The 12008-nt window shown below is 39.0% G+C and overlaps 1 protein-coding gene across 1 annotated transcript in view; it reads left to right on the forward strand.

The window, feature by feature from the left end:
- The first annotated feature begins 294 nt into the window (after positions 1-294).
- LOC145694757 (uncharacterized) overlaps positions 295-12008 on the forward strand; it is a 49318-nt gene continuing 37604 nt past the window's right edge. Inside the window, exon 1 of the mRNA XM_081771367.1 lies at positions 295-1117. Coding sequence (XP_081627493.1) covers positions 1048-1117 — 70 coding nt within the window. The 5' untranslated portion in view covers positions 295-1047. The remainder of the gene's footprint in view (positions 1118-12008) is intronic.

Genomic DNA, 12008 nt, shown 5'->3' on the forward strand with positions numbered 1-12008 from the left:
GCGATAGCTCATTTGTGGAGTACTGATCACTGGTGCACGGGGTCCTTGGTTCGATCCCATCTCGCTCCAAGTGAACTTTGTGATGAAAAAACACCATGTGCGTGGGTTTTCTCGGGGTTCCTCTCTTTTCCTCCCACTTTCTTCATTCCACCATTTCATTAATTTCTTATCATCACCGGCTCCTTTAGTTTAGCGGCATAATTGTAAAAATTACGTTTCATTTCATTTTTTTTTTTTTAACAAACAAGTAAAAATTTCAGAGATATGCAGGTATTCACAAGAGGAGTGAGGCAGCTGGCTGGCCCATAATTATGCGTCTGTCTGTGAGTAGTAGTAATTGTGATAGTTGAAAATACAAATTTCTGATTTTATGTATAAACAAACACTCTTTTACATGAATTTTCTGGCTACACTAAAATACTGCATTGTCCTACTTTTTAAATGTTCACATCAGCTAGCAACTGATTTGAATGGAAGGCTGAAATACTACTATAACGGTTCCTGTCTTCTTCATTCACTTCCTTCTTTTTCTCTTTCTTTTTTTTTAAAGCCGGTGTGTTAGCACGAACACAAAATGAACGGTGCATACAGGATGGGAAGCCAATTAGGCCTAACAACCTCCAATCTGGAAGCTCGCACACACACACATGATTTAATTCTCTGTGCTTGTAGTTGGAAAGTGTGATTCTGTTTGTGCTTGCTTGATATGTGTAGTGTAGTGTGTTCACGTTCTGTAGTCTCGTGACGTCGGATCATAAATAGGCAGTGTTGCTGTGTATTGTATGGGTGAGGAATAACTATTGTCGTTATGTTAGTCCGTGTGAGCTCTTCTCCAATTAAACGTAAATGTGGAATATAACAAGCAAAAAAGTGCTGATAAGTTTGATGACGGATTACATTTCCTGTGTACATAATTGTGTGTTATCACTGTTAAAATTTAGTGATACAGAAAAAAAAAAGTGCCTCTGCTATCTTGTCTTGTTTCTGAATAATTGGGCGTAGATCTTACTGAATGCATCCATGAAAACAAGACGTTGAATAGAAGTAATGGCTGTGCGCAGACGACGGAGACAGGAAGAAGTCTCTGTAACTTCCTCTTCTTCTTCTGATGTAACAGGTATGTATGTAACAGGACTACCAACCTCTATATTTGTTCCATCAAGTTTTATATCATAATGCTTGGTAATGCTGATTTAATTTCCTGTTTTGTTGTTTACGGTTTTCGAAACAAGTTTAAAATTACGGAAATACAGACCGCAATTACTAGGCCGGTGTTTCTCAAAGTGTGGGTCCCGACTCATTGGTGGATCGTGTGCCGTCTTTTGGTGGGTCGCGAGATTTTTTTTTCTTTTAATTATGAAAGTTTTATTTTGATGCAGAAACATACGCATAATATTCAGAAAATGAAAATTGGAAGCATTTGTAGATAAGATAAAAAAAGAAGTGGTTACTCAGAGCCCGACCCTGTTGTACAGTCACTAGATGTTGTGTGTTAGGATTGAAAGAGAGTGGGTGAGTCAAAATCTGTCACGAGTGGGGTACTGCGTTGAGAGTAGTGTTTACTATGTTATCTTGCTATGGAAACATCTTAACCCTCTTTGCGCATTCGTACAATTTCATATGATACAGTTGTAGAGAAAGAATTTCAATGTGTATTTGAATAAAAGTAGGTGGGCCACAAAATTCTTTTTATTATTTAATGTGGGTCGCAGTAACAACAAGTTTGAGAACCACTGTACTAGGCTAAGGAAGTTCTTATAGCCTAGTCTTACATTAATTGATTTGAAGTATAACGTTTTTCAACCCTAAGATCAGAGATGGACTACAGCTTAAGGTAGATCTTAATCTTATGTCAAAACGACTCTGCATAAGGCGGAAAGAGTTGCTTACAAGACAAAAGTTGGAGCTGTCTCATCTCAGAAGATGTGTTTCTGAAAGAAGAGCTCTGACTTATCTTGAAATACCTCGACACGAAAATTTCTCTAATTTCGTCTCGTGGGCAAGCCTGTATATGTATATTAAAGTTAACATACGGAAAAGAGAGGCCAAGACATGGGTTGCGTCTAGAGTCGGATTAACTTACTCCGGCGCTGTAGGCTATACTTCCGGAACCGCCCATCATCCTCCCCCACCACAAAAAACAAACAAACAAACAAACGAAGTTCTTCTGTTAAGACTTACAAAGGACAAATTATTATCGACTATGCATCGTGCACTCAGTCGCGGCTACACAGTCTTATAGCATATAATTTTGTATGGAAGATCATTCTGAAAAGAAAGAAAAAAAACATATAAACTGTAATGCAGAAATGCCTACATGAGACATTTCTAGTACTATAGATTAAGTTATTTTATAATATGTAAAAACGAAGCAGAGGGAGCCAAATCTACCGTCAACAGGGCCTTGCGCTAATCCGGACCTGGTTGCGTCACGATATACTTTCAAGATTTTTTTTTCCCTCGGGGTGAAAAAAAGTATTCTACGTATGCGATGTGTGTTCATGGTCCTGGATTTGATTCTCGGTGCGGACGCTTTGCCTCGGATTCAAACTGGAATTAGTGTTCCGAATCCCACTTTAAGTGTTATATCTAATATATCTTCGGTTCTGAAAAGGACTTTAAACCAATCTTTCGAAAGGACGCCAGACTAATTACTTCAATGAAATTACCCGCTAAATGAGTTAGTAATGGAGTTCGTTGGTGGAGACGGTCCATCCGCCGGAAGCAATTGAAATAAACCATTTCCGGTTTTAACATTGATCACTATAAAGCAAATACGGTAATAGATAGCAAGAAGCATGTTTCCTATAAATCAATTAAGCGTCCTAATAATATATTGCATTTCCACTCTAATCTCTTTAGCAACGCCAGAAGTAGTAGAAATTACTACTACTTCCGGTTTAAGTATTGAGAAATTTTCACGCCATATTAACCGAATTCCTTCAGTAGTGTATAAATGACACTATGACACTGCTGTTTGTTATTTTTGTTGTTGTAGTCGTTTGCTACTTCCCAGCTCTTAGAGAGAGAATGCTGAATAAGCGTCAAACTCAGTTGTCCCTGGTAACCTTAAAATTGCGATCAGGACTGGAAGAGTAGTAATTATTATATACCTCGGTTAAAGTATTCTCTGTTGAGACAATAGTACATTAAAAGGAAAATAATTCAAAGAATACCGTGAGTGGTTGGAACATTAGACATTTTCAATACTCGTAGTATATAGGGTGTTACAAAAGTGTGTCACAATCTTTTCGGAAGAGATTCCTGATATCAAAATAAGAAAAACAAAGTTCGGAATAGTTTCGGAGTTACAGGGTGCCGAAAACGTGAAACAAGTGAACTTTAAAAGTTCATAGCTCCACTACTATGGGATCTATCGTAGTCGGGTCAAGACATCACTAAGGAACTGGTATGTGAACTATTGAAATATTCACATCTAAGAATGCTCCAATACTTGCACACTAATTTTTAGAGAGGTAAGTGAAGAGTATTCCCGTATTTAGGTAAATGCTATTCTGTGCTCGAGCACAGAGCGGCAGAATTTAGGGGGCGGCAAAATTTTGGAATTATTTTAAGACTCACATTAAAAATAATATTTAAAGCTAACAACCCGCAGAATTCCACGCAAGCGCGAGAAAATATGTTAACGTGTTTAATTCGCTCTAATTACCGTAGTTACTCAGCTACCTTATCTGATTTGTTTTAAAAAGTCATCCTCTCCCACCCCCACTGCAAGGGAAATGAAATGAAATCTTTGAGTTTTACGTCCCGCGATTATGCCGGTTAGGCTAAAGGAGACGGTGATGATGAGTAATGAATGAAATGGTGGAATGAAGAAAGTGGGAGGAAACGGGAGAACCCCCGAGGACACCACGCACACGGCGTTTGTCCACCACAAAGTTCACTTGGCAGGAGCTGGGATCGAACCCGGGACCCCAACCCACTCCAAGGGGTGAGAATGAACTTGAACATCATGAAAACTGATACCGTTAAATTTAGCGACCTCGAAAACTACGAATTCAACACTAATAGCTGTCGTTTTCTATTACAGGGCTCATAGTGGGTTGGTCTCTTGTAAATAGTTGAAAAGTGACCAAAAGCACACGAAAAAATGACCAAAAAGTGACAAAAATCTCATCATGTCCCTTTTTCCTTTGTCAATTTCTTCATCGCCTCTCTGTTATTTAATCTTTTCTTTACTTCTTTTTGAGCTTCCTCCTTTCTTAGTTTTTCTAAGTATGCTTTGTAATTACGGTAAGCAGACTTAGCAGATGTAAGAATTTTCTGAGTAAGTGGAACCAGTTCTGGCCTATTTCCGAATTTCTTCATCCCAAACATTATATTTAACTTAGCATTGAGAGTTCTCAAAGCCATGATATATTCAAATTCATCACCTACTCTTAAGAAGAACATACAATAAGCATAACACAAGACGAACATGATGAACCACACAAATACACACACACAACGTTGAGCGGAGCTTAACTATTACGAGAAAACTAAAGGACTATTATGATAAAGAAAGAATAGACACAAGGGTTCTCAACCCCATCCACCAACCATCCACTGTGCTTTAGAAAGAATAAAACCTGAAGTGAGAATGAAACTGACTATTTCACATGTGGCAGCAAGTATACTGAAGCTTTCAGAGGAGTAATGAGTAATAAGTTTCTGGTTTTTCCATTTATTTTTATATTTTTCTTAGGAAACTGCCAATGCAAAACATAAATCTCATGAAAAAGTAACTTTACCTCCCAAAAAAGTAACTTTTAGTAACCAACTTGAAAAAAAGTAACTTTTAGTTTAAAAAGTGACTCGCTATGAGTCCTGCTATTCTCGCCCCCTCCCTGGGGAGTGGAGTATGACGAAGTTGAATCGGATTAAAACTTACTATTCATCTCAACGACCCCAAAAACTATGAATTCAACTCTAATATTGGTAGTTTTGGGGGGGGGGGAGGAATTTTGTGCGGGGGCGGCAAATTATTTAAAGCACAAGGGCGCTCAATATATAAATACGGGTCTGGTGGAGAGTGATTAAGTACTCTCAAAGCGCCTCCCTAAAAATGATTGTGCAAGTGCTGGAGGTTCTGAAAGATGTATATTTGCATAGTGCACATACTAGTTCCTTAGCGGTTTCGACCCGACTACGATCGGTCCTATAGTATTGGAACTATGGACCTTTAAAGTTCATTTTTTTTCACGCTTTTGGTACCCTATAAACTACGAAACTATGCACTTCCGAGCACAGGTCCATATGAACTTTTTTTCCTTCTTATTTTCATGTGAGGTATCGATTCCCAAAATATTGTGAAAGATTTTTGTAACACCCTATATATAGGCCTATGAAAAGATTAGATGTTGGTAAAGCATGGTCCTTTTTTAAACTCTTCAAGAATACATTGGTTAGTACTTTATTCAACCTCAGACACGTGAGAGGTGAGTGTCTTAATAGAAAACCGTAAATAATAATAATAATAATAATAATAATAATAATAATAATAATAATAATAATAATAATAATAATAATAATAATAAAGGTACGAGCCACCCCATTAAACTTTCTCGCTCCTGTTCCTTAACCCTTATCCGGGCAACCGGGGCCTCCCAGGCCCAGTAGCTTCATATTTTTCTTCGAATTTCTTAATAACCATAAATATTTCGATGCCATAAAATTCTGAATTCTTCTATCTTTAGTCGAAGTTAAAGTTATGAACATATCGAGTTGGTAAGGCTAATAGAGTTGGTAAGGCCCCAATTGCAGTCTACGTTACAAAAATAGCTTGCCCGGATAAGGGTTAAACTAAATCATACTATGGTGCAGATAATAATCACATATTTTCTTGTGAAATAGGAACACCATTCTAAGGCGTTTTAGGAAAATTTCATCGAAAGAAAATTTATTGCCAAAAGTAAACTACCCCTTGTAGATTTGTCGGCATTTATGCACCCTAAACGGACAGAAAAGTCTTGGGCCTTATTTTTACAGGAAACATTGGTTAGTAAAGGAATGACATGCAAGGTTGATAGTATAATATAATATTTATTATATAACAGAACAGTATGAAAAATATTGGAAAAGTTCAACTTATTTCAACTGTTGTAATATTCATTCTCTTCTTCATTTTGGCTATTAATTGTGTGTAGAAGCACAAATTTATTCTGGGCGGTACAAATTAATATATGGAAAAGAAAACCCAACGTCATAATTAAATCTAAAGTTTTTATGTGAAAAAGACTGGATTTTCACTCTCTTCCCTTCCACTTTAGTTAATTAATTGTGATCAATTAAGAGTACACGCACAAGTTTTGTTTTTCTATTGCACAAGTTACTATATCCAGAGAGAAGGAAACAACTGCCATAATTAGATTCGAAATTTTGTGTAAGAAACGGTGAAGGCTTCATTTACACTCTCTTCGTCTGTCTTAATAAATTAATTTATTGTGATTAATTAAGAATAGCAACACAAATTTTGTTTCGATTGCACAAATTATAAAGGTAACGAAGGAAGTTTTCTCGCTTTTTAACCCACCACTTTCGAACATCAAAATGCCACTTAAGACGTACCTGGAAGATCAAAACTAGACCCCATCAGCATCGACGACCTTCTATCAACGTTCTGGAAGGCCGTGGATTCCATTGCGGTAGAACTTGATGGGCCTTGAAGCGAAGAAGGTATCAAGTGCGTTTTGCATCTCTACTAGGGATTTGAACTGGCGTCCTCTAAGGTGATTTTTCAAGGAATGGAACAGTTAATAATCGGACGGTGCAATATCCGGGGAGTATGGTGGATATAATAGTGTTTCCCTTCCAAGGCGTAGAATGGTATCCCGGGACATCCTAGCCACCAGAGGCTTAGCTTTGTCCTGTTACAGGAGGACCCCTTTGCGATTCAGAGGTGCTGGCTCCAGAGTTTTGAGTTTTTCTTGAACACGGCTCAACTGTTTACAGTACATAGTTGCATTGACTGATGAGTACTCACGAGGAGACTGCAGTTCCCGATACACAATGCCGTGAGCAGTCCACCAAATACACAGGAACACCTTCTTCTGGTGCAGTGCTTTTTTCGGTCCGGCGTCGGGATGTGGCGCCCCCATCGCCCAGTTTTTCGGAACTGCAGTCAGCCACTGGTAGTGTTGCCACCAGACGGGACAGAACCCTTTTAGACGAGACGAGACAGACTACTTGTCCCGTCTCGAAAATGAGACGAGACGGGACGTTTCGTGAAATGTCTCGTCTCGTATCTCGAAAATGAAAACGCTGGCGGGAATGGCCAAGATTGAAATTGCCAGTGGTCATATAGATTGCAAAAGGAAAATCTCCTTTGTGAGAAAACATGTTGAAAAGCCTTCATAGAAAAGTGTCCTCTGTCTATTGAATGAAACAATCGTGATACATGAGCTTCCAGGAATATCATCATTAATGTCTTGTCCCCAATTCCTCTTGCTGTAAACTGAGGAATTCTCATCTTTTTTATTTCTGGCTGGAATGATGACAAACAAAATCAAAGACAGGGAAGATTTTTACAAGGTCAAGAAACCGAACTACCACCACCATCTATTCAATTTGAAAACTGGGTAAGGTCTACACTCATTACAGGCCGTAGTTGAAAGTTCTGGCTGAGATGGCGGAAGAGAACAGAACAGACTACACTTGTCTTTATTCTGTGGTGGTGGTATTCTTTTTGCCATATGAACCGAAAACGGCAATTGAAGTATGTCATCTTGCAACTAAAATTTTGTCTTCTCTCTCTCTCTCTCTCTCTCTCTCTCTCTCTCTCTCTCTCACACACACACACACTCATACACATAAAAACATACTTTTACCATTTTACCAATTGCTCGCTTATTATACAGCAGTCATGTTGTAAAATTCACCTCTTCGTTTGGAAGGCGAGCGAAAGACAAAGAAAGCAAAGATATTATCGACGAACCCTTCAAATTGTTTGCTTTCAGCAAATTTATGATACTAACAATAACACTTTAGGTGAAGAGGTTTTACAGGGGGACCTTCGTTTTGTTACGCGGAAATGTTTAAACTGACAAGAGTGCGAAATTGCCCTCTGCTTCCATGTTGAGAGGAGGGGAATACTTCCCTTTCCTAGTGAATAATATTCATTAGGACCTGAATTATCTTCAGAAATTGTTTCTTACAGGCATATAAAACCTCTCGAGCTTGATAAGTTTAAAGAACATTTGGTATAATATTCATGGAACTCCGTTGAAAGCAGAAAATATCATGAGAATGATAAAAATTCGAACATTGGAGAACATAATTAACAGAAAAGAAATAGGATACTCAAACCATATTTTTAAACCTGCTATAAAATGTATATCCTATATTTTTACTAATTCCTTACTCCCATGAAAGTATCCTGGGAAGGATATTCTCTCCAATTTTTTCAGACTGAAATCCTTTTATCCCATACGATTTCGCCCCCTGACACAATACGAAAAAACAAATGCTGTTAAAATCCATACACATGACTCTTTCGGGACTCAACCCGGGGCCTTCAAGCCATGGTCTATCGCCGCAGACCGCTCGGCTTGGTATGAAGATGTACGTTGTATGATTGCGAATAGATCACGGCAATATAAGAAACTTGAATCCAAAATGGCCACCCAAAAATCAACTTTTTTTAGTCACTAGCTAATCTGGGTGTACTGTCATGAGTTTGTTACACAAAGGGGGCAACCACCACATAATAGCACACACCCCGCGATTATGTGAACAGATTTGAACCATGGAGGTGAATACTGGCCCAAGCATTCTTTCGTCCGATGTGTCGTTCAGCTCCCATTACTATGGCACTTTAAGTAGAGCTTACTGTGCAGTAACCTATAAAATTTCAATCAAATACTTTCCATTACTCAATAAAATTATTTGGTTCCGAGCTTTTTTTAAAAAAAATAATTGCAACAAATCTAAACATGCTAAAATGGAAAGTAGCTTTTGGATTGTTATGGGTTAACACTGTGAAACCTAGAAGTTGGAATATATGAAATCAAAGTGTACACACATATCTATCTCTCTATTTATCTATATATCTTTCCATCTCTTTCTCTCTCTCTCTCTCTCTCTCTCTCTCTCTATATATATATATATATATATATATATATATATATATATATATATATATATATATACTATAAAGCAAGTGGGCTGATAGTATACGATAGTGTCGGAGATGGTGACACCTTTACATCGAACTTTGCTTGTCGTGTAAACATTATTTGACATTAGTGTCTTCATCTTCGACGTACCTATGAGCAATTTGCTGTATATTCGTGTATTGAAACTGGTGAAACAAATTTCAATGTTTCAGAATGTTTAAAAAAAAAAAAAAAGCCAGGGTCGAGAAGCCTCAGACAACTAACAGCAGAGATATATTATCTTGTAAACTATTTGTCCTTGCCTTATGAGCTTATTTGAATTTATTTTTAAGACCTTTAGGCAACTTTGGCCGAATGGATGTTGATGGGAAAATTAGTGGAATGAAGAAAGTGGTAGGATTACTAGACAACTTCGAGAAAACACACACATTCGAAAAATGAAATGAAATCTTTGAGTTTTACGTCCCACGCTTATGCCGGTTAGGCTAAAGGAGACAGTGATGATGAGTAATGAATGAAATGGTGGAATGAAGAAAGTGGGAGGAAACAGGATAACCCCGAGAAAACCCACGCACACGATGTTTGTCCACTTCAAAGTTCACTTGGCGGGGCTGGGATCGAACCCGGGACCCCAAGCACCAGAGGTGAACGCTCTACCACTGAGCCACCGCGGTCCCCACACACATTCAATGTTTGTCCATCACAAAGCTCACATAGCACTAACCGAGATCGAACCGACTACCACATACACTAGAGGTGAAGGCTTCACGGTGGAGCTACCGTGACATTTCTTGTCTTGTGTGTTCTGGGTAATACTTGTAACTTAGTTGTATCTTGATTAGCATGGTGCAGCCTGCTACATTTTACATTCGTTCCCATTGTATGCTGCTATATTTTTTAAGAGACAAACGAGACGAGACGGGACGAGCACATTTTTTCGAGACGAGACACGAGACGAGACATGCTTTGCACGAGACGAGACAGCCTGAAGTCTCGTCTCGTGGTAACACTAGCCACTGGTCCTCCAGGTTGGAAGTTGTGCCGGGTCGATCAACTGGCATGTAAAACCTGTGATCGAGCATAGTGTCAAAATAAGCCTCGCATGTGAACTGCTTTGTTTGGACGACGACCTCATTATGGACTTGTTTATGCTCAATGGATTTGTAATTTGGTGACTGACGCTTGGCCCCGGAATCTGGTGACTGAGGATGGAAACTCTGGTAGCGCCCAGCCATACTGGAAGGAGTGATCCCCTGAAAGGGATAACTGGGAGTGCGCCTTGTGAAAGTCTATAGGAAGCCTAATTCCGTCCCTTAGTCGGTGGGACTGCAGTCTCCTCATGAGTACTCATCAGTCAGGGGTACAAGTGGTCCTGTCGCATTGCAATTGTTTCTTCTTTTGCTTTGACCCATGACTCAGCTTGCTGGCTAAGGGCGATCCAGAGCTACTAGTCGCTTCATAAGCCCCTTAGAACCAAGACGAGGGAGTGGAGGAGATTTTTTTTAAACATGGCTCATCAAAAACCCCCTTCGAGTGGTGATAATGTTGAGGAACAGACCGTGGAGTTTACTCCCCGGTATCTCATTATTAAAGATAAGAGTAATGACACATTAGGAAGTTAAAAGTAAGTTGTCACCTTTCGTAATCCATAAACAGCTCATGCATATTGTCATGAGTACCCTGGCCATATTAATGGTACACTGTTAGTACATACTGTAACCGATAAACAATCTAAACTGTTATTGAAATGTACGTCGTTGAGATCTGTTCCTGTCTTAGTTGAAGCTCATCGCCAACTGAATACCACTGGAGGAGTTATTACTTACTTTGATCTCCACAATATCAGCGAAGAACAGCTAAAAGAAGACTCCACGACCAACATATTATTAACGTTAAACGTATTCAGAAAAAGCAGAATGGCATTCTTACGCCTACATCTAACATTCTTACTTTTGGTCTTGCCGAGCTCCCGTCGGTACGAGCAGCTTATTATGTTCTCAAGGTAAGGCCTTACATCCCATTGCCATTACATTATTTTAAATGCCAACATTTTGGCCATACTACAGGGTCTTGTCACTCGGCTCAGACTCTATGTGGTAATTGTAGTCAGGTAGAACATGGTAATCACTGTACCCGTGCATCTTCTTGTGTCAACTTTAAAGGTTCTTATCCCGTTTGGTCTCGATATTCTGCTTCGTTTAAATTTGAGAAGGGCATTCGTGAATTAATGGTTACAAAGAAAAATTTTGCCACTGAAGCCCATAAACGTTTAAAGCCTAATCATTCATTTGGAGTTAGCTTTTCTTCAGTAGTTACTGCCGGCGTATCCAAGAGCATTCAAACAACTGAGGTCTGAGGTCTCTGCTCAAACTACTTATGCTACTACCTCCACCTGCTCTCAGTCTATCCAGACTGTTGATGCAGGTATCCAAACTAGTTTTCAACAGCCATCTATCTACACCTGCTTCAGATTTAGCTGGCGCATCTTCATCGAATGGTAGTACAGACCATTGGAAAACTAAGACTAAGCCTGCTTCTCAACACCAATCCATTGGTGCTCCTAGTTCTTTACGGGAGATTTTCATCAAAACACCTACCGTGTCTAGTTCTCAACCTGTGCCCGCCTGAATCGTTTATACACCCGGATAACAAAGACTGAGTTTGTTTTTTTTTTCATTGAGAAATCCAAGTGTTACATTTTTGTCAGTTACGTATCTGTTTCAGATCCTGACCCTTATTTTCGTTTAACACGCTTTCCGTTTGCCCACAGTGTTTTCGATTTCTTGGCGAACAATTCGACCGTAAACTAACTTGGTGTGAACATGTGCGTGATCTGAAATATACGTGCTTGAGAGCGATCAACATTTTGTGAGTTCTTTCGAATCGTTCTTGGGA

This window comes from Thermobia domestica, chromosome 9, assembly GCF_964235325.1.
Source record: "Thermobia domestica chromosome 9, izTheDome1.hap1.1, whole genome shotgun sequence".
In the NCBI taxonomy this organism is placed as follows: Eukaryota; Metazoa; Arthropoda; class Insecta; order Zygentoma; family Lepismatidae; genus Thermobia; species Thermobia domestica.